The sequence below is a fragment of the Colletotrichum paranaense genome, assembly GCF_030867605.1.
Source record: "Colletotrichum paranaense strain IMI 384185 chromosome Unknown Scaffold_5.1, whole genome shotgun sequence".
NCBI lineage: Eukaryota > Fungi > Ascomycota > Sordariomycetes > Glomerellales > Glomerellaceae > Colletotrichum > Colletotrichum paranaense.
The window spans coordinates 1,750,102-1,772,268 of NW_026848963.1; the positions used below are offsets into that span (position 1 = coordinate 1,750,102).

Below are 22,167 nucleotides of genomic sequence, written 5' to 3' on the forward strand. Positions count from 1 at the left end.
AGATGCGATGGCTGAAAACTGTACCGAAATACTTCAAGTATTGGCAAACATACTTTTAGTTGCAGCCTGTGATGGCTGGTTCAATCTCCAATATCCGATCTACAGTTACGAAGGCGATCCCTTTTTCCATCAATTCTCAAGAGATACTTCATTAATATGCCCATCTGAACCTATCTCCAAGTGTTAAATCTGATCAGTGACACTTCCGTGGCTATTCACTCTTGGGCGGTGTGGCTCTGTTTTTGCTTCTTGAACAGTAGGCGTGTTGAATACTAGGTAAGGTAGGTAGGCATAGCTCCGCTCGCTACATGCGATGAAGATTGTCAAATGAAGCATGCGTCTTCTTCTGATCCTGTATTCAAGCTCCACATTACGTCACGGGCTCTGCCCCTGCGAGCATTCGTCTTCACGTCTTAATACAGGGAACCCGGCGATGTTTGCTCAACTTTGAACAAATGGCTTCTTTGTCAACAAGCTTTCAATGATTTGCGGAAGGCATTGGTCACGCTGTTGTCCGATTCCATGCATGCTGTAGGCGTGATTCCAATCCAACTTTGACATAACTGGTCATCAAAGCATATACAAGTTTGCAGCGTCGCGTTCCAACTATGTAATGTTTTGGGGTAGCCGTTCGAGGCCTGTGTCTATCAGAAGGATGACGCAGATACTAGGTCGAAGATCCTGGATATATCTATAGGATACTCTGCGATGACTTACCTCAGAAAATACGTGTATGCAAGTATACCCTACCAAACAATCATGGAGGAAAGATTTACTTGCAATTGCTGAGCTTTTCACGCACATAAGGGCTAAAATAATCCGGAAAACAGGATTAAATTCTGCGTCGAATATCAGAACACGTTTCCTCGCCCGGTAATGGACCTTGACTTAGGGGTAGTACGTAGCCTTTTTTTGTTCGAATTTGCTCTCGTTGCTCCTTTTACTAATGTTTACCTAAGATTCCAGTTCAACTGGGCGACTATCTCCCTCGACCTCAGCAGCTCGGCTATGGGACGAGAGCTCTACCGCAGATGGCCTTAATGTACACATCTCTTGAGCGTCTCGATCATGATTTGGTGACTTCGTTTTCGAGTCATGGTTTTCCCTCACAAAAGAGTGCTCTCCCCTCCCAACGGCAGTGTCTCTCTGTAGCAGGCGGGTTCCCCGTTCTTGCTTTCTCTTCTTAAGACATATAAACCAGCTACAACCAATGAGAGCCATGAGTAAAACCACGATTCCAACTACAATACCAGCAATTGCCCCTCCAGATAACGAGGTCTCTCTGGCACCTTCAAGCTGACGAGGCGGAACTTTGCCGTAAAGTGGAAACACAGGATGATTGATAATGATTGGGCCCCCTCTGGGCAGGTTGGAGAGAGAGACTTTCGTCCAAGATGTCGTAATGGTGCTTTCACTTTCTCTCGTAGTTACAACGTTGTTGATCCACACTTCAGTCGGAGTACTCAGGAGGCTTGTACATTCCCGGTGAGGGATGCCACCATTCGAAGCACTGAGACAGCCCCAGCCAGAGGGGCAGCACCAAGTTTGTGCATGCGTGTTTCCACTTGTCTCCGTGACATCCGTGGAACACGCAGTTGTCCACCCGCTAATGCATGCAGTACCTGGGTAAGCCAAACTCGGGATATCACCTTGATTCGAAAATTGTTAGTACATGTACACCTTTCAAAGCTAACTTTCTGCTTATAGTAGTTTGTGTGGCATGGCTCAAGGAGGTCCTACTGAACTCGTCGAAAGGTCTCCAAATGTTTATGTAACTCTCCGGAAAGCATTGTGTTGGTACCGATGTCGTTGTCTCTCCCACAAATTGTAGACCATAACAAGTGAAGCCCGATGTAATATCTTCACTTTTGGCCTCTACGCACCGGATAGCTCGAGGTAGTATGGAACAGGTACTATCTCTCGGTGTGAAGGGTGTCGTTTGTGGCTGCAAGGTATACACAGTGGAGAGCAGGTAGCCACCTGTGGAGTAGAAATGGGTTTCCACCAAGGGAGTGTAAAGTGTGGACGTGACTGCCATGTCTTTCTCGGAAGTTTGAATTGTCAGAACAAAGGCAACATAATGGCAATAGTCGATTCCTCGTGACACAAAGAGAGAGTGAAATGGAGACGTGAATAATGCCCTTGACCGGGTATCGGGGTTATGTGGGTTTTTGAATCCGGTTCTTTAGGATTCAGCGATCCGGACGTCACACCGCAGTGAGGCCCGCGGGGAAATAGTAATGCGTTGTCAGCCTCATCTGATTGGAAATGGGCTCGTATTGAGATCATTCGGAACGAAAATGAGGTTATCTAGCTGCATGAGGTGGTGGCAGGTAACACTGCACAATCATCACAGGGATCCCGATACTTAGAAATGGAAGTTCATCACAGCTCAAGAGCAAAGTAGTCGGAAAAATGCTTGACATATTCAGATCGGCGACATGGAATATAGGGGCGTGTCGGGCTTCAAAAACGCCCAAGGGCTTCGGAACGTCCAGGCCGAATTTCGGAGTCTTGCAAGTGTAATAAAATGACGATAAACTATGCCTTGTACCGGAAACTTCGCCCGGCAAGCCTCTTGGTTCCAGCTCCCGCAGACGGATGCAATCTCTCCTCTCTATCAAGCCTCCTATTATGCATCTCGATGTAAAGCCAAGTTGTCGAAAGAATGGCAAATGCAATTACGACTAGGATCATGCTGATCGTCATGCCATTCTTGTAATACGGGCCGTCGCTTGTCTTAAATATCCAGGCTGAGATGTAGCCTGATGTGTTCCCAACTCCAACCACAAAGCCGCTCCCAATGGCTCGCTGGAAAGGCGTCTGCAAGTTTTGCATAGTCAAGATCCAGATCATGGGAAGAGTGATGAAGGTGCCGAAGGCGATGAAGTACAGCGCCATCATGGTCACATTTGTGCTTTCGTGATCGTCTTGCCTCAAGATTGCGTAGCCAACGATGGTGAAAATGAAGCCGCCAAGGCCGAAGACCGCGCGGTAGTTGAGACGGTCAGCTGCGTAAGCAGTTGTAAGACATGCCACAGCAGCCACCACGAAGATGGGAACAATTTGCGCCTGTACATCTGCAGCGCTGAGCTCCGGGTGAAAGGACTTGACAAAGGACGGAGAAAAGATGGAAACTGAGTAAGCGGTTGTAGTCGTGAAGCAGTAGAGGGCAGCCCAGCAGTAATTGAGGGGGTTTGTGAAAAACATTTTCCACTCTGCTACAACACCGATCTCTGTGCTGCGTATTTCGACTGAATTTTTGATAAGTCGCTTTTCTTCTTCCGTCAAGAACTTGGCCTTCTCCGGAGGTCCAACATTAGCAGGAAGGCAGGCCAGAGAAGCTACCACAGTGAAGATACCCTCAATGATAAAGATCCTACGACATGTTAGAGCCGTTTCGAAAAATAATGCGGGGGTTGGAATCGTACCATCTCCACCCTTTGAAATTCTCAGTGGTTTGGATGTTGGCGATTGCGTATGCAAGAAAGTTCCCGGCAATATTTGAACAGATATTGGCGACAGTAATCAGTCCAAGTCTCCATTGAAGATGCCTTGGAGGGTAGTAAAGAGAACATAAGAAGACGCAGCCAGGGATGAGACCTGCATCGAAGACACCAACGAAGAATCGGGTGGCTATCATCTGATCGAATGTCTTGACGAATCCTTGGCCTATCGTAATTATACCTGTACTTATCATTAGCATGCACATGAACACAGCTCGGTCATGATAGCCGAAGCCTCTGCTTTCAATGTTACAGAACCCCCCGCATAACACGACTCGGTGACAAATATAGACTTACCCAGTAATATGTCGAGAGCACACATGTACCACAAGTATGGGAAGTTGAACTTGCGATTCAAGAAGCGCATAAGTAGATTACTTGGCACTTCGAATAGGATCAACGGCGCCGCTGGCATCGTGAGAACGATGAACACCTTCATCGCGTCGAGATGAAGATCTTGTGGAAGTTGCCGGATCAGTGCGGCTCCGATATTTGTGCGGCCCATTAACGACAAGAAGTTCAAAAAGAACATGGCAATCATTAGACGCATATCGAGTTTGTAGAGGAGCTTCTTGTCGAAGGTTTTGGCGCCGGCAGATGATCCATACGTATCGCTTTGGACCGACTCGCTCCTCGAGACAACCGGTTGCTGGTCTACCATCCCCGCGACCTTGATCTCGTCATCAAACTTCTCAATCATTCTGGAATTCCTCTTCGGGCGATCGAGCTCCAGCTCAAGAGGATCTGACATTGTCGTGCCGGAAATTTTGATGTAAACTGGAGGGAGGATTTGTGTGGCATGGGTTTGTTGACGAAGCAATTCCTCGAGGGGGAAAGAAACAGCAGGATGTGCCCAAATGCACTAGCGAAGGAGCTTGACCAAGCAAACACTTTAAAAGCCATCTAACATTCTTACTCGGCAAAGAAGCCCTCGTTTCGGCCGACAGACTTTGCGCATATCTTGCCATGTCCGTCCGCGAGTTCCTTGTCTACGGAAGACTATCTTGCAGCGGAGGGATCATGCCGAGCACAGACTGGTGCTGGTGAGCGGGAGCCAGATGTCAGACGTCTCGGGGGGTAAGTAATTGTTAGACTCTGGTAGCCGGAAGTCCCTCAAGTTCGTCCGTGCTCGAGTGTAAATGCCAAACGCGAGAACGAAACTAAGTTCCCGCATCCTTTGGGGTCGGGGAGATCGCGATATTCCCGATGGGATGAGCTAAATCTTCATCGCTCACTTGAGCGAAAGGACGATTGCTTCTCCCTTGGTTTTAGAAGTTGATGAGTGCACGTTATCTCTATATATGTCACTCAGCGTCTATCGATTGAAGACCGATGTGCCTCTTCAATATGGAGTTCGGCCTGAACTCCCACACTCGCTCGATTCTCGGTCTTGGCTCTCGGCGCTCAGTCATCCTGGCAGCCTTCCAAGGCTATCTCGCGGACAAAGTGGACCCGAAGGTTCGTTGCCTTTGAAAACTTCAGATCGTTACACAAAGCATGTTCCTCACCAATAGAGAACCTTACCTTTGTTGTATGTGGCTTACTCCGACGCGGGTCAGCCTTCTGGTGGGGAGACATCTTGAGGATTCCCTACATCAACGTTCATTAGGCGTCTACAGTGGATGTAACTACAACTTCAACTATCATTGCATTGAGTGTACAACTGTCAACGTCCTTAGGTACATGTGCCTTAGTTCAACGAACCCTGACTCAACCTAGATGAATCTTACTGCTACGCAGATCTCTATATATGCTATCTCAGCACCCAGTCGAGTTGACTATCACCCAAACTCCCTGTACGATAATTTCAAAGCCCACGCTCGGCAATGAGATCCCTGACGTACTTGATCAGCAATGGACCGACCTGCTGGGCTATGATCTGGTCTCCCTGATCGTTGGGGTGTACGCCATCTCGCAACATGGAGGTTGTGAACCCGGCAGAACTCGAGCAGTCTGCAACTGTAATTGGAGAGTTGGTCGAGTTCTGTTCGATGGCCTATCCCGGGATTCGCTGGTTCAAAGTATCGATTCCACCCCCGTTAAAGGACAACGGGATCAAGCGATCAACCTGTGAGGTAAGACTCGTGTCAACAGTCGCGCAAGTTGTTAGATGTTGCAAGAGACCATACCAGAATCTTCATACGCGAGTTGGACGCCCTCATCAACCCTACCATCCTCGTGTACGAAGCGACAATGTCGTTGGTCGTGCGCCCTTGCGCTACATCGTTGGTGCCAAGCATGAACTGCACAATATCAGGCTTAGTGCTTGCCAGCCACCCCTGTAGGTACTGGTTGGCGATGTTGATGGAGAGCCAACCTGAGTGGCCCTCATGATGGAGGTCAAAAGAGCCAGACTGTGCTCGGCAATTTTGGGGGTTGTTGGTCATGGAGCCAACGAATTGCACCTTGTCGGCAAGATTCTCCTTGACAAACTGGTTCCATACCAGGGCTCTCCAGCAAGTTATCTCGGTGATGGAGTCACCCAGAGGCACTCGAAAATTATCAGCTAGTTGCCTTCTGGCCTGTTGCTTGATGGCTTGAACTCACTGATCTTGATCTTGGACTGCGCGAAAGCAGCTGCAAATACACCGAAGGAAAGACAGACTTTGGTAAGCTGCATGTTCGTAAATTGGAAAATCACTTATTTCTCAAGAATTAGCTTTGAAAGGGACAAGAAGAGAACTGCAGGTAAGGGGATCAGAGACTCTCAATGGTAAAATGCGCTACCATGGACCTTTTAAGGCGCCTTTTAACGGTCCTATCATGTCCACAAGTCTCATAGAAAGCGCTTGCAATTGGCATTTCCTCAAGAAAATACATCCTTTCATCCGAGACGAAATGAAGGCGTGATGAGATGCCAGGAGTCATGTTAATGGATGGAATGGAGAGATGAGTGCCAACCCCAAACTCCTCGGCAGCGCGCCGATGGTTAAAATCATTTTGACGTTGAGAAAGACCACATTGCTACATCACCAGGCCGTTTGTATTAGGGCAATGTGACCTTCTGAATAGCCGGAAGTTTTGGCAAAGTGCCGAGTGGATTATCCAAATGATGTTGAATGGAGGGGTAAATCTTTGATCTTCTGAATGGACCAGCTTTACCGAAACTTGGAGGCTCCCAAAGCCTTTGAGCTTGGCGGTTTGGGTACATAAATATGCCACAGTCGTGCAGCAAGATGCATGTAGAACAAAGAATATGTGGTCACCGTGGCGCAGATTGTCCGCTGCATTTTTCTCCTGAAATTCGACAGGCAATGACAGGCTGACAGACGACGCGGCCCTGACAGCTCAAGTATGTTCCTGCTTCATGCCTCATGCTTCATGTCCGTCATGGCATGGGTTCACTATTCGTACGAATCAGTGGGTTCTGGGGCCAAAAGCTGCACCAACCCGATGGGCATCCGCCGACAACCGGAGCTGCGCGCGAACATCGTGGTTTTTAGGAAGAGTTGCTGGCTATTATCTGACACAGAGATTCCTTCGGTGAGTGATCGATTGGATAACCATTCTGATCACTCGTCTATTCATTGGACTCGAACATGTTGAAAGGTACTAGATTGACATTTGGTCAATGGAAGTTGAATCACTCCTTGGCGATTTCCAGTTCACCGCTTAATGTCTGCATATCTAGCGCGGCCTTGCGCTCCGGTCTAGGCGCGGATGAGCACAGTACGGTTACGAAACCATTGCGATGACGTTCCCAAGAAGTCGCCCGCGACCCCGCGCCTATTTGTCCTCGTCTGCGTCTAGTCCAGGTACAGTCTGCCTTTGCAAGGACCACCCAGCACGTGTGAGCATGATGATGCAAGGGAGTTTATTCGACGCCCGCCTGACCGCGAATCCATCAAAGGCGCGGGCCGCGGGCGAGGACGGGAGCTGCGGATATTGCGGGAGCTCGCACCTCGGCAGACAAGATTCAGCGCTGATTTTGTTGGAGGATTTAAACAAGCACGACCTACTTGAGCTTAGTGAGATTCGAAAAATACCGCAGCCGGGCCGGATTTGGGTGATATACCACGCTCAGATACGATGTTGGTACAAGGTGTTGGGCAAGTCAAATACGGCGGCGTCCTCACTCGTATTGATCATTGGGGATGATTGCTATTCGTTGGTTCACCGCTGTTCACCGCTCACCTTCTCTAACAGAGGTTTGCTTCAAGACCCGAGAAGCCGGGAACAAACATTTGAACAGGAACCTGGGCTGTGCTCATTAAACATGCGACTTCGCTGCATGGCACCTGGGATTAAGACAGGTCACATGGTGTCGCATGCGGCGTGGGATTCCTACTAATGCGAACTGGACAAGGATCATGGCCAGGAGCCACTCACTTCTCGTAGCTTGGAACGTCGCTGGGTTTTTTAACGGGCCCAGACTGCTGTGCAACCAACATGAAGGTCTTCCGGTCTGGACCCCGCTAGGTAATAGTTCATAGCTCCAGTGCGAGGACGCGGGGCTACAAGTCGACGATCCTCGCCATAGTCAGCCTCGCATGGTGAACAAAACCTTTCATTTTTGTACCCTGGTCTGAAACGAGGCGAAGTGACTAGCTCTTGAGCCTTTCTCCAGGTTTCCAGATGTCGTTGTTTAGAGGAAGTGTTTGGAGGAAGGTGGGCGGTCCTCTCGCGAAGGCACTTTGCCGTCTCGCCACGGGTGACCCTTGTCTGTTGGACACCTGCCGATTGACCGAGTAACCGCCTGGGAGCTCGGACACAAAGAGACTGTTCTGATCACTACTGCCGATGACATGATGAATTTGTCTGGCTGTGGAGAATGCTATCAAACTGACCTTGCCTGGTGTGGCTCGTTCTGCCCAAAGGCCCCAAACATCACTTTCACTGTTCGAACTTCAGGACGCCATGGGATCGCCGATTGACAGAGCTCCGGGCACGAGGAAGTAAGACTTGGTTTCTTTCATCCTCATCTGTCTTGGTGACAGGGACTCCGCACATTGACAAAAATCTCGAGAGACTACCCTCCACCAGCTCAGGCCCCCCAGACTCGGCCCCGAGGGGGTCCTACACCAGTGTTGGTTGCGTCGTTGACTGTGATAATTGACTACCAACAAAGACATGAACCTAGCCCCCGAGTGCCAGACTGCGAGACTCACACGATGGGCCCGGAAGAAGAAGCAATAAGCGCTTTACTTAGACGATGGAAAGCGCGCTTGCCGCGCCATCCTGGTATGGCAGGTCGTCATTGACAATCACTCAACTGTTGCGACATTCCTGTCCCAAATTGATTGAACCCTGTCGAATAGTTATGGAGCCCAGTTGGAAGCTCTTTGAGAAGCCATCGCAGCTGTTCAGTGAACAGTTCCTTGACCCGACGCCATCCTACCAGCCACGGTGAGCAAGACAAAAGGGAGGGTAACCCCAGGTTATGTTCGCAGTCAATCGTCAATCATTAACCACTTGACGAACTTCTGCCCTGTTCTTTATCGTGTCATCTAATCTCCAGTCAGCATGTTCAGCGAGTACAACCAGTTCGTGTTGAGGAACACCGCCAAGATGCCTATTACCCGCTTCACCATGCCCCGTGTTCCCAAGATGATTGAAGCCATCTGCCCTGGATGCTTCAAAGGGTTCACCAAGATAGGCAGCATGCACCGCGTGAGTCCACGAATATCATACATGTTTCCCTCTCATCTCATCAAGACAAACTTCAAGAACACTGAACTGACAAAGTTGTCATTCTTCAGCACGTTTATGAAGACCGATGCCCCCACCCGATACCACAATTCGTCGCCAAAGTCAAAGCTGAGCACAGAGCGCGGGTTGCCGCCGCTGCTGCCCGGTCCAAGGCTCGCAAGGCAGCCCGTGCTTCACGGGTTGACCCGCTTCCCGCCGCTCCGACCCCGGCCGTGAGGGATCACCCTAGCCGGGCAAGGGAAGCCAGCATGGGCCGAAGCCCGGGCTTTTTGCAGAATGATTGCACCTCGCACTTTGCTCAGCAGAGGGATCTGGAGATGGTATGTTTGCTGTGAAAGATCTACTTCGTGGAGCCGATTTGGGACAGGTCAAGACTGACATTGAGAAGCTGTCACAGCAACAACAGAACGACTTCTGTCCTATGATCAAGACTGAACCAGATTTTTCGGCTTTCAACTTCCCGAGTCTCATCGCCAGCTGGGATACGTACGATGTGGGCATCAACATCAAAACCGAGTCTCAGTGGTCTTGAATGCACGTGTGGAGTTTTAACGGGCTGGGGTCATCGGGGAGATAGTATGTTTTGATCTTGTTTTTATTCTGTTTCTTGTATTTATTATTGTCGCTCTCGAGGGATCACGAGAGCCAGATTACCTTGTATTCACCCACATAGGACCTCTCCTCAAATCATGAGACGGTATCTATCACACCAATCTTATTATATGTTGTACCACCAATCCACTCCCACTCGACGATCTCAACCTTGGTAGCATTGCGCTGTACGAGACCATAGACTCTCCCAGCGGAGTTGGCCGCAATCTTGAAGGGCCTGTCCTCGCCGGACATGGTGGAAATCTCTCCCACGTTGGTCCACTCTCCTTCAGCGTACGTTGTCAGCACAGGTGCTTTATCCGCCTGTGCCCCCAGTACGTGCATGACCAGGTTGTTGTTGCTTTCGTATCCGCTCGAGAAGGCCGCGATTGTCGCGTTAGTTTCGAGCATGGTTGGTAAGGTGTTATTGGTCCAGTCATTGTCGTTGACGAGTGTGAGATGGATGAGTGAGCCTGTCTCAGAAGTATAGAACATGGCCATCCTCTTCGTGGTTGCGTTGGTATAGATGGGAATCATAGACATCCCGGTACCCTCTGCAGGCTTTCCAAAATCGGTGGATATGCCCACGGCGGCCCAATCTGTCGCTCCATCGCCTGTCCGGCGGAGAACACGGATGGTATTTCCAGCGTCTTGATATAGAACAAGGTTCGATAGGTATGAGTCGGGGGTATAGATGCCGTTAGACAGCAGATTTGACTTCGCGTTCGCAGTAAAGGTGTTTGAAACGCCGGATTTATCCCACGACGAGCCGTAAACGGGATTGGCATTGATGATGCCTGCAACCTGATTCGCTTCGTTGAGGTAGTAGATACGGACATCGCGGACCTGAAGAATAGGGTTAGCATTGATCACACGCATTTGAGTAGCTGAAGGGATAACGGAAGCTTACCTTACTGCTATGCCAGAACAAGCTGTTGGAGATGGGAGTACCCTCCTTGATCGTGCTCTCTCTATTGGCAATTGTTGAGCTCCAAACTTTCGTTGAAGAATTGTAGGACGACATCATGAGGTTCTTAGACCGCAGCTGGTAGAACACGAGGTGGTTCACGTAGCCATAGTAGTCTGTGAAGTTGAGCGCGCCAATGCTACTGGTGGGCAGGATATCCAGCTCATTCGTTGTCGTCGTGCTATTAGAATCGCCGCTGCTATCACCACTGCTGTCGCCGCTTCCACTTCCACCACCGCTGCCGGTTCCTGTACCGCTGCTGCCGCTTCCGCCGCCGCTTGATCCTCCCGAGCTGCTGCTTGATTGTTGCGAGCTGTTGCTTGCCGACAATGCGCCACCGACGCCTCCTCCTACTGCAGCGCCAATGACGATAATGAGCGCCACGGCTAGAACGATCCAGAAGGTCTTGCGTCGCATGCCGCATATTGTGCCCACCCTCTTCTTCTGCTGCTTCTCGTCGATCTCTGCTGTCACGACCTCTGGCGGGTTGTCTTCTTTCGGAGCGTAGTACCCGCTTGAATCATATGAACCACTTTGATATTCGGCTGGTGAGACGCCGCCCTCCGCCGGGTGAACGGCCTGGAGCATAGAGTAATCATGGCCGTACGGGTGCACGGCTTGTGGAAGGTCGCCGTCATGGTTGTCAACTTCGGGCAAGTTATTCTGGTCCGCGACACGGAACTTGCTCAAGTCTTGATCGCCATACCCTCCCGGCGATCGGCCCGGTCGGCTGTCTACCTCAAGGCCGCTGTAGTACTCCGGCGGAGACGCGTTGTTGTTGGGAGTCGTCATGATGCCGCGCTCATTGCTCAATCGCGGAGCAAAACGGGACCAAGAACATCTTCAGCATGCAAAGGGAGGAACAGATGAAAGATTTAAAGAATGGGAGTCCAAACCCAGGAATCCGGAGGGGAAGACCACATCGTTATGGTTCTATGGAGCCCCATATCGACAGGCCGCAACGTTGAGCGCCAGAGATTGTGGATTATCGTCGGGACTTTGGCTCTTCTCGAGGAATTCATGGCAGTTGACTGGCGCCAAGCGGCGGTAAGGGGTCGGAAGGATTGGAATCCCTGCTTATGATGGAGCCCTCCAAGGCAGGTCCTTTCTGAATGAGGATAAGCGCTGACGGGGGCTCCATTTGTGATGGAGCGGGATCCCGCGAATGGCTTCCGCTTAGGTGCCCGCTAGCTTCGGTTGTGGGATTAGCATAATCAAAAAAGAGGGCCATCAGATGGCCTTCGTGGGGTTGCAAGTTCTCAACAGCGGGCCAAAGGGGCTGGACTCTGGTGATGATTCCTTCTCTCCGGAAACAGATCCATGCCATCGCGTGGTTCTGGTCCTTCGAAGATCCTTCAAGGCTTCATTGGGCTCGAATTGGCGAAAGCTGAAGTTGGGGCGGCCGCTGTCAGTCGCGGGTGTGGCAAGGCGCGAAATTCTGGAGGATCAAACCCATACACAACCTGACAACACAGCCAAGATCGATATTGTTGAGTTGAAACTCGGGTGCCTGGAAAGCCAAGATGCGCGAGATGACAGACGTTAAACTGGTGAATCTCAGCCTCAAAGGAGCGTCTGCCTTGGATGGAAAATGTACATTCGTGAGTAGAGTCTTTTGTTTTCATACGCGAGATGGATAAACACGACCGAAAAAATTGAATCCTGCATCATAGCTCCTCTGAAGGTCTGTAGGAATAATGCTGCCTTGGATCACATGTCGCTGTGGAGTTGTCCAGCTCGCAACATACAAACAAAGACGTTATTTCCGAGCGAACTCCGTCATTCCCGCAACAGATCCAGTGCCAAGTCGCGTTGACTTCATAATGATTTTCTCGTTATCCGTTACTCCGTACCTCCAGAGCATTGACCTCGTTCCGTTCGCATCGTGCTTGATGCGAAGCAGCAATCCATGGTCTAATAATCAAGTTATCGATCTCAAGTTTGCGTGCAAATACCGATCATCTGCCTCCGCGACTACCGACCTTTCCTTAGGTATGACGCTCTCGGTAGTGAATTGATACATAAGGCGTCAGGGACAACTCTGATTGGTGCTTGAAGAACCTTCCGGCAACAGACAATACTTGTTCAACCTACTTTCTTAACGAGGACTGCTGCATTTGCAGTCGTTCAACCTGGGCTCAAGTTTGTAGTGCATATGACAGTCTACGACCTCCGGTCCTATAACTTTGATTATGATATCTTTCTACTCAACTTTTCTAAATGCAGAGCGAGTAATCCCGAATGTCCTTGGGTCACCGGAAAAGCCACCGCGGGCTCATCTCGTCTTCATGTCTATGGCCTCTACTTGCCGCCTTGATACACGCGACAACATCTCCAAAGTGAAAATTCTTACCCACAATCCCCGGACCGTAGTGAGCATATTTGGCAGAGTTTGTCATAGCGTTTCTTGCTTTCAGAGGAACGACCGGCTCCTCTATCATGCACCAACACGTATCCGTTATCAGCCGGGCACCGAAGTTCTCGATAACGTCTAGATAGCCGAGGTTCAGGGCCTCTGTGTATGTTTCACGGCTAGTGGTGATCATGACTTCGACATTAGGTGACTTGTGTCTGCCGCGGCACACTTCGGCAAGTTGTGAGAATTCTTCTAGGGAAAAGTGCGGATTTCCTAGGGAGACGATATCGACAGAAGGATCCGTAGCCGTATTGAGCTGTCTCCAAGCCAACTGAAGTTCAGGAATCGTCACCTCGATGGTTTCTAGAGTGGTGAGTGCATCCCCGAAACTTGCAGCCTCTGGCGTGATGCCATTGATGTGAAACATGGGAGCAGACGAACTTGTTGCGAACCCCGCCCCGAATGCCTTCAGATCCGATATGGTCGGTCGTGTCGTCTCCATTCCAATGACAACAGGGATCTTGGCGGCGACCACATGTCCAATGCTGTAGCCAATAAGAGCGAAAAACGATGGATCAAATGCGCTGACTTGGGTGACCTTGATTATGACTTCCGGCTTCCTGCCCTCTGGCACATGACACCCGGCATAAGGAGCCCTTCCGGTCAATGCGATGAAAACGTCCATATAATCAGGGTACTTCTGTGTGTGTGCTCCCAGCACACTGTTCGCGAATACTACGGCATTGGACTCAGACCATCCAACTTGCTCTCCGGCTTTAGGCTTACTCTCGAGCAAGTACGGAGCGCAGGTGAAGCTCATCTTGGCGCCCAGCCTGAGATACGTCTCTCCAATCTTGTCAGATATTTGAGAGATCTCGGGATTGGCTCCCAATTCCTTCCACCTCTGCCGGTCGACATTCAGGGAGTTGCAGGTCGATGGTACGACAAACTTTCCTCCGAGGGAGAGCAGGCGCTCAGGGACGAGGAGACTGCTTTCGCCGACGTAGGCACAAGCGTCCACATGGACTTGAGAAACATCAATCAGGCGTTGTGCCCCCTGTATCGTGGCGTACTTTACGATGATTTCCATTGCGATACGAGAAGCTTCGCCGCTCTCGCCAGACAAGATGGCTTTGTCTGTTGGATTCAACTCTAATGCCTTTACGCATTGTGGCACCAAGTCAATCTTGTGGCCGCCTGGTGAAACCAACAAGCTCGTTTCGTTTATTTGCACTGTCGAAGCTTGACGGAAGACTTCGAAGTGCGATGAGTCTGAAAGGAAGACAATCGGAATGCGCTTGTCAAACATCTTCTCGGCAACTAAAACTCCCAGGGTGAGAATCATCTCCACGTCCCTGAAGATAAGGGCTGCGGGTGCATTGTCGCAAAGTATCAGCTCTGCGATTGCGCTGCTGCCGGAACAGGATCCGCGACCAGCAGGGATGACGAGGACAGAGTCTTTGAGAGATGTGCCGCGGAGGGGATGGTGTGCATCTGCGACGATGCCAGTCTTTGAGTCGACACCCATCATGAAGCTGAGCGGGACATCTGAGAATATGACCTGGCCCTGGGCATCGCCCGGAATGACGGCAAGTGCCTGGCTTGGGTTTGGCACCATTGATTCTGCAAAGTAATAAGGAACGTCGAGTTGTTGGCAAACGAAGAGGAAGTGTGAATCTATGGGGGACACACATGAAGATTTGCAGTTCTAAAGATCCATATGATGCAGCTTCACAGAAAACGCGTTAGGTAAGCCCGGAAATCCGTGCCATTTCGGCTTCCCGTGTTGCTACTCCCTTGCCGATAAGCGGCTCGGGAAGGTTTCCGCGGCTAGCATTCCGCGGCGACCCCTCACCGGCTTTCCGCGAATGACGCCGGCCCGGGACCGCAACGGCTTCGTCAAAGGTCAATAAAGCCGAATTTCATACCCTCATATTGCGAAGAACTGCAACAAACTGGACAAACTGGCATGATCGGCGCACCTTGTGAACAATATACTCCTTCTAAGTTGCCACGTTGTTCGCGATATACGCCCACTCCACATCCTCCCAGCCTGGCCTCCGCCGAATCCTCGCTTCCATGTTCTCCTGAACGCTCGTTAAGGGTTTTCCAACAGCCTCAGCCAGGTTGTTATTGATCTGGGGAACTTCGATTCTGTCACCAGCCGGAGTTTCAATCTCGAATCCTAGCACCAACGCAGCCAATGCCCCCAATATTTCCGCGTCGGCAAAGAAACGTCCGGGACAAAGGTGTTTACCGCCACCGAAAGGGTTAAAGGCGCGGTTTTGCGCCCGCTCTCGTTCTCTGTCTGCGGTCATGAACCGCCGCGGATTGAATTCGTGTGCATTCTCGCCCCACGCGTCGGGGCCAAAGTTGGTGATGATGGCAGGGATTTGAATGTTTGCACCCTTCTTGAGCAGGTAGGTCTTTGTTTCGCCGCCTTCTCCGGGTGGTGTGTAGCTAATCAATGTGTCCTCCACGACACGGCGTGTACCCGTCGAGCGATTTGTCAGGCGCATGACTTCCTTGTAAGTAGACACCAGCAAGGGGCATTCTGTACGGAACTTGGCAACGGTGAAAGTACACTTCCGAGACGGGCGGCTCCCGCTAGCATCGCTGTCTTGCTGCTGTATCACAGCAAGGGCAAGAAGCTCCTTTTGCAAGTCCGCAACAAGATCGGCATCGCAGAACACATAACACATCATCCAGAAGAGTGTCGGGATAGCATTAGTCACGCTCACAAAGAGCATTCCAAACTCGTGGTCCGCGATGTCGTCAATGGGCAGACCCCATTTTCGGTTGACTGCCACGCGCCGCTTGACGACACTGCTGGCATCGGTGATGTGATCATAATCTTCGCGGAAGTATTTTCGGAGAGCCTTTTGCACCCTGGCACGGCCGTTGTATGCCTTTGATACTGTGATAGAGGGTAGCGGTTTCATGAGTAACTCCGCTTGGCCACCATCATAGTCCCTTTATTTGACGTTGTAAGCAGTCAATCCCTGGGACTCGAGAGCCTGAGAGATGCAACTTACCACAGATTCTTGCTCAACGTCGGATCCTGCATCAAAGAGTTCTTGTCGCCGAAGAGGGAGCCCACTGTGGCCATGGTGAAGGAGTCCCTGAACCACATGTACAGCTTCTTGGTCTCGTAATCAGGTCCGATGGAGTTGATGGTCTCCGAGATCTTGTTTAGGACGTAGGTGTTCATCTCCTGTAGATCAGGACCAGGAGCCAGGGGCGCAAAAGATGGATGTTGGTCCTCAATCCACGAGACAGAGCCATCGCTTGGTGGATTGTGGAACAAGTCCATGACATTTGGTCCTAGACCGACCATCTTCTGTGCGAACTCCGCCATCACCGGGTAAAGATTCAAGGATTTGTTTTTCATTGCAACCTGGATCAGCTGCGGCGCCGTAATGATGTATATCTTCTCGGATCCACCCATCGAGATGGAAAAGATCGGAAGTGTCGCATTCTCAAGGCTAATACGATGTCATCAGTCAGTATTTTGGCTCATCTTGTCACGTTGAAATCGTGTACTGAATGTTAGACTTCAATGACTTGGCTTTCTACATACCCGAGTTGACGATAGTATTTTTGCCTCGACCCTAGTAAGCCAATGATGTGGCCGACAAGCGGTATTTTGGGCTTCACTTCTTGTGGCTCTCTTGAATCTACAGACTTGGTCCGCGCTTGGCTTCCGCCGACAAGGAAGACGATGCCCAGAAAAAAGAACCACAACAAGCCATTGCTGTCGCCAGTAAATAAGGTATTTCTCAAGTCGGACAACGCCATGATGATTGCGGCGTTGAGGTGAAGCTGCAGAGCATCGAGTAGTGCGCAACAACAAGACGCGCCGTGCTCCTCTACTGTGAAGGACGCGCTGATGGCGATGATGCCACAACTAGAGGTAGAGTGGAGCAAGAGTGAGGCCAGGTTTGTAATGCTGAAAACCCCGATGGCCGGAATTAGCGAATGTTACCCTGACTTTTTAGTCTGGGCGTAATCCACTTCAGACTTCGTCTAGGCGGCAGCGCGAGGGTGTCATCTTCGGGATCATCTTCGGAGGGATTCGGCCAAGCAGCCACAACCGCTGTATCTTAGTTCGCGCGAAGGATTGCACTACCGTCACTGAGGTACTACGATACACATGCATGATGCAGAACGATATCTGTCTTCCTGGACTACCCTTACCGTTGCTTCCGTGTCTTTGAAATGTGCTCCGTACGGTGGATGTGCAGATCGCGGACACGGTGACCAAATTTGAGCACAGTGCGTCGTTTTAGCGCCTCAATCTAGATGCAGGATGACACGAACTTGCCCAGACGTGCCAGAGACAGTGTTTGCTAGGGTCCAGTTAATCGAACATGTATGGGCCCAATCAATACATGGATCATGGCTTGATACAGCCTACACCCTGTATTCTGCAGTTGTCAGCACTAGAGATTATGTCTCGGTGACTCGGTCTGCTCACTGAGCGAACATCGTGAAGATTGATGTGCCATCATGATGAGAAATCCTTGAACCTCAGTCAGGCCTGGCAAACTTCTCCTTGCATTTCTCTGGGCTCTGTAAACTCAACATGGTTCAATCAGACAAAATCCCTTTCTCGGAAGTCTTTCCATGGGCCACCTTCCGCCGACAGGCAAAGGCGGACCTTGCACCACCTACGACGAGCTTCGAAGGAAAGACAGTCCTCCTAGTTGGCGCCACCGGCGCAATCCTTTCAGAAGCGGCCCGCATTATTACCAGCCTCAGTGTCTCAACTCTCATTTTGGCAGTCCGAAATGTCGCAAAGGGCGAATCCTTGGCTGATGAAATGAGGAAAGTCGAAGAGGGCTCTCGCCAACAGCCAAAAATCACGGTGATGGAAGTAGACCTCTTATCCTTTGATAGTGTTCAGACTTTTGCGGCCAGAATCAACGATTTACAGAACCGTATCGATGTGGTGGTCATGGGTTCTGCTATCATGAATGATGAGACCAGAGTGACGGCAGATGGCTGGGAAGAGAGTGAGTTTCAGCTGATAGATTCAGCTCCCTAAACCGCAACCAATGCTGTCTTTACGAGGTCAAATTTCTGACACGGATTACGCTCATCTAGCACTGCAACTGATTCATGTTTCATCGGCGCTCCTGATTTTACTCCTCTTTCCCAAAATGCTAGCCGATGGAGAAACTCAACCAGTGGTGCTCTGCAGTCTCACCAGCGCAGCAATCCGCTCCGCAGCCCCGATGGTCGAGCTCCCAGATGATGCTGAAGACTGCTACCTTGAGCAGGTCAGTAATGTCAAAGACGCCGCTACACAGAAGAGCTACCAGTATGGGCTTGCAAAGATCATTCACGCATGCTGGATCAGGGAGCTCTGCGCACGCCATCTTACCGGCAGTAATCCGAGGATTCACGTTCACCAGCTGGATCCGGGTGCCTGTTTCACGCCACTCAGCTCACAAGTTTTGATCGGTCGGCTGCTGCTTTGGTTCATTGGTCGACCCGTAGAGATGTGTGCACGGACTGTGGTGAATTCATGCCTACCACTGATAGGATCGCATGGGAAGTTGCTGGTTGATTACGATGTTGCTCCGTAAGTTCAGATCGTCGCCCTCATTTTCTGAGAAGTTACACGGTCCGTGATCTTTTGTATTAGACGCGGCGGTGGATATATTGCACTTTCGCTAATGATTTTGCCATGGCATAGGTACCCTGAGTTCATGGACAGGTAAGTCTGTGACTACTACGGTCTCAAAGAAGTGTTGAGAAACCTGTACTTCCGCGTCAAAAACATAAAAAATCATGAACCCTGAAATACAGTAGAAGCTATGCTAATACTCATTGATAATGGCAGGACACTCGGATTGGAACTTCAACGGAGGGTCTGGCTAGAAACGAGCCAGGTGTTGGAGAGCTTGGTCACCCCTCAGGCGAAAGGTTTCCTCTTTGGCCAAAGTTCGTGACTGGGTTGCCACGTTACATGGAAGAACATTGAAGTTTTGCTTTAAAGGAAGAACTAGTTCCGCGATGATAGAATTCTGAATTAGATTTACGAATGAGCCGGAGCAAGTCATGTCCACACAACTCTTTCGATTGAAAAAGAATTGCTACATCGAGTTCTCCACCTCAAGCCCCTTTCCTGTACATCCACCAAACTCAATCGTGCATTTAAGCAAATATGCATATATTCCAGTGGATTCTGGCTTGAGATCACAGGTGGGAGTCAAAGCAGCGTCATCCGGAGTATCAAGTTTAGGTGGTCGGTCGCAATCCACCACCACTATGTAGGTCCCCGCAAAGAACCCTCCTGCTATGCGGCGTTTATCTGGGGCTGGAAATTGGCGTCCTTAAAAGGAATCTGAGTCTTCTCATACTAAATGTCGGTGACGGCATCTTGGCCGAAGCTAGCAGTGACTCACGGCTGATCAGGGTTCGGTCAATGATGTTTTCGTCGTCGGCGCCCTTGAAGGCCGCGATGACGTTGTCATAAATTTTCATCTTGGGATATGTTGCCATGCTGAGGCCAACACTTGGGCCTCGGAAAGAAATTCTTCTGAGGGTGGATGGCGTGCCCCAGTTCAGATGATCAGCCGTGTTCCAAACGCCGACCGGCCGAAAACCCGTAATATCCTTCTCCTTCAAACCTCATCGATTAACTCAGACTACCATACTGGAGTGGGATGGGTCGATCAATCTCAGCGGTTCTTTTTAAAAGCTCGGTTAATACGGAGGATGATATAATGCGGACCGATCGGGGAAAAATATAAGGGGAAGGGCCCGATCAGATATGGAACAAGAGAGTAGCGTACCTTTTCACTCTAATCAAAGATACACCTTTTAGGATCGAACTTAAGCTTTCTCTAATAATTTACTTTCGAACGTGATAACATAAGACAATTGGACAGTCTACCCTTCTGATTAGCTACTCTAACGTGTCTGATCGGGAGACTTATTTCCCCGTATTCGGGTCAAATTTAGGCTGATCGAAGGGGGTATCTTGTGTTGCTTTAGTAGGTGTTGGTGGTTCCCTTAAAGCACTGCACCGCTAGAGTCCTTTCTACCCTACACAATTTCAATACTATCTCAGTAATGACGAGATGCTTTTTCTTTTTTCCCTGTCGGCCTAGTGAACCTAGGGAGGGCAATACCTGTACATGGTGCCATGACAACCCTGGCTCTGGCTGCGGCGGGTGTAGACTTGGCAACTATCGCCAGTTCCATAGCCACTTCTCCCGCCGCCTCTCGGTTTCAAGCCAGCTATGCAAATTTTGATCAGTTTTTCCGCCATAGATCTAGTCTGTTGGATGAGGCTGCTCGAGACAGTAATTGTTTACGTAGGTTGAAGGTATTGCTTGCCCAATGTTACTGTTCTCATCCACGGCTGGGTAGGGATCACAGCCTCCAGAAACCCAGAGGCAGGGCTTAATCATAGCTCCAGATTCCCTCCTCGTCCACCAGCTGCCTTCTTGATAAGTGAAACTACAGCGTCATGAATGATCCACTGGTCTCCGTTCGCGTTCTCACCGCCTCATGATAAGAGTGACCCTAGCATGACACCGTGAAGCCCTGCAAGATGCCGAGACTTTTCAAAATGATGACAAAAAGAAGAACGAAATTGAAATAATTTTGGAAACAATCCTGCCTTGACAGCCTAGAAATGTCCAAGAGGGATTTTGCTCGCTGAAAAGAATCCAAGTTCGGGCGATTGGCGTTTGTGTTGGCTGCCTTTGTCAGAGAGATTGAGAGCATCAAACTAGTTCCAGAACGCCTGCTTTCAGATGGCCAGTAAAGCAGATCAGACAGAAAGATCTTTCAGCCAAGTTTCATACGATGAAAAACTATAATATCGAACTCTTCGGTTCCCATTAATTCACCCTGTCACACTGAGCAGATAGCGAGTCAAGAAGATGGAGCTTGTTGCGGCGATGCCGATCGACAATCCATAAAGCTGGAATCATTTTCAAGCCATATTTCTCAGTTGAGGGTCAAGAAACATGTAATGGGCCTCCTTGGGAAGGGACAGCCTCGCGGTTGGCGTCTCGGAGAAGTATTCAGCCCTGAGCTCATTCGCCTGAGTCATCTCCAGAAATATCGTTCATTGAATGACGTAAGTGGAACTATGACTGATGTTTCATCAGATGTATGGTTATTCCACAAGAGCATGATGAAGGAGTAAATGTAGATGGTCTCCATTTCGGGGACTGGCTTCCCCACTGGATTGCTGTAGGCCTTTAGTTAAAAACAGTTTTTTATGGCGATCCCACCGGCTGCTAAATCGCATCATCAAAAGAAAGAACGAATCATTCAGAGTAACGTAGCAAGAATGAGATGTTAGTACGCCACGCTCTGCCCTGTATCCTCAAATCAAGAATTACGCTGGGGGCAGAGTTGTTGGAACTGGGGACGTACATATTATCGCCACTCAGCACAGGAACGGATATGTCACACCACTTACCTAGAATAGAAGCGCGATATGGGTTTACTTAAGCCGGTCTACTTGCTCAATACTGGAGCAAGTTCAGTAAAGCACTTACTTGATTGCCTCTCCAAGACATGGGTATCGGTTTTGGTCTTGGCTAGAGCGGAGAACGGTGGAGAGTGTTGCCGCGATTGCTAGGACTTGGTGAGTGCTATGCGGTACTTGAGGTCGTAGAGGTAATTAACGAGGAATTTTCCGTTAGGGGCTTGGGGGTCAAACAACACTACATGGTAAGCAACCTGACTCAGTCATAACATGTCAATTATAGCAATGGGAACAAATCTGTTAACTTGAGTCATTCAGGGGAACTGATCGAATTTTTGCAAGAACAGTTAAAGCAACCTGAATTAGTCGCAACAACTCAATTGCAGCGATCTCGATAAGATAGACCGAACAGCTTGGCGACGGCAAGTCCGTTTCTCCAAGAGTCGATCATGGCGAAGTCCCAGTCTGTGAAATACTTATAAGAATCGTTGATTCTTCGCCGCAGTCTTAATGTTAGATCATTTCGATTCTCAAGAGATCTCTGGTCACAATTCGGATTCGAGACATCGTCATGACTCTTTTCAGTCGGCTTTTTCTGTTGTTGGCCCTAGGGTACCTAATCGTTGGTACCCAGGGTAAA

General features: G+C 49.9%; 9 protein-coding genes across 9 annotated transcripts; 2 read left to right on the forward strand and 7 right to left on the reverse strand.

The window, feature by feature from the left end:
- Positions 1–954: 954 nt before the first annotated feature.
- On the reverse strand, positions 955–2,038 carry CPAR01_06954 (uncharacterized protein; the record flags this gene model as incomplete). Its single annotated transcript, XM_060491225.1, has 2 exons — positions 955–1,649; positions 1,741–2,038. The coding sequence occupies 2 exons, from the start codon at positions 2,036–2,038 to the stop codon at positions 955–957; spliced, it is 993 nt and encodes a 330-aa protein (XP_060350099.1).
- A 503-nt stretch (positions 2,039–2,541) lies between these two features.
- On the reverse strand, positions 2,542–4,257 carry CPAR01_06955 (major facilitator superfamily transporter; the record flags this gene model as incomplete). The annotated part of the gene is made up of 3 exons (XM_060491226.1): positions 2,542–3,379; positions 3,432–3,687; positions 3,804–4,257. 3 exons carry the CDS (start codon positions 4,255–4,257, stop codon positions 2,542–2,544), a joined length of 1,548 nt encoding a protein of 515 aa, XP_060350100.1.
- Positions 4,258–5,313: 1,056 nt separating this feature from the next.
- Positions 5,314–6,126, reverse strand: CPAR01_06956 (cellulose-binding protein; the record flags this gene model as incomplete). The annotated part of the gene is made up of 3 exons (XM_060491227.1): positions 5,314–5,502; positions 5,636–5,997; positions 6,054–6,126. 3 exons carry the CDS (start codon positions 6,124–6,126, stop codon positions 5,314–5,316), a joined length of 624 nt encoding a protein of 207 aa, XP_060350101.1.
- Positions 6,127–8,969: 2,843 nt separating this feature from the next.
- On the forward strand, positions 8,970–9,687 carry CPAR01_06957 (uncharacterized protein; the record flags this gene model as incomplete). Its single annotated transcript, XM_060491228.1, has 3 exons — positions 8,970–9,116; positions 9,206–9,475; positions 9,523–9,687. 3 exons carry the CDS (start codon positions 8,970–8,972, stop codon positions 9,685–9,687), a joined length of 582 nt encoding a protein of 193 aa, XP_060350102.1.
- A 155-nt stretch (positions 9,688–9,842) lies between these two features.
- On the reverse strand, positions 9,843–11,505 carry CPAR01_06958 (uncharacterized protein; the record flags this gene model as incomplete). The annotated part of the gene is made up of 2 exons (XM_060491229.1): positions 9,843–10,592; positions 10,657–11,505. The coding sequence occupies 2 exons, from the start codon at positions 11,503–11,505 to the stop codon at positions 9,843–9,845; spliced, it is 1,599 nt and encodes a 532-aa protein (XP_060350103.1).
- Positions 11,506–12,965: 1,460 nt separating this feature from the next.
- Positions 12,966–14,687, reverse strand: CPAR01_06959 (uncharacterized protein; the record flags this gene model as incomplete). Its single annotated transcript, XM_060491230.1, has 1 exon — positions 12,966–14,687. The coding sequence occupies one exon, from the start codon at positions 14,685–14,687 to the stop codon at positions 12,966–12,968; it is 1,722 nt and encodes a 573-aa protein (XP_060350104.1).
- A 385-nt stretch (positions 14,688–15,072) lies between these two features.
- CPAR01_06960 (uncharacterized protein) lies at positions 15,073–16,867 on the reverse strand (the record flags this gene model as incomplete). Its single annotated transcript, XM_060491231.1, has 3 exons — positions 15,073–16,042; positions 16,105–16,554; positions 16,650–16,867. The coding sequence occupies 3 exons, from the start codon at positions 16,865–16,867 to the stop codon at positions 15,073–15,075; spliced, it is 1,638 nt and encodes a 545-aa protein (XP_060350105.1).
- Positions 16,868–17,654: 787 nt separating this feature from the next.
- On the forward strand, positions 17,655–18,660 carry CPAR01_06961 (uncharacterized protein; the record flags this gene model as incomplete). Its single annotated transcript, XM_060491232.1, has 2 exons — positions 17,655–18,084; positions 18,176–18,660. The coding sequence occupies 2 exons, from the start codon at positions 17,655–17,657 to the stop codon at positions 18,658–18,660; spliced, it is 915 nt and encodes a 304-aa protein (XP_060350106.1).
- Positions 18,661–19,384: 724 nt separating this feature from the next.
- Positions 19,385–19,708, reverse strand: CPAR01_06962 (NPP1 domain-containing protein; the record flags this gene model as incomplete). The annotated part of the gene is made up of 1 exon (XM_060491233.1): positions 19,385–19,708. A coding segment is annotated over one exon (324 nt), but the record flags the coding sequence as incomplete, so codon positions are not given.
- Between the last annotated feature and the right edge of the window lie 2,459 nt (positions 19,709–22,167).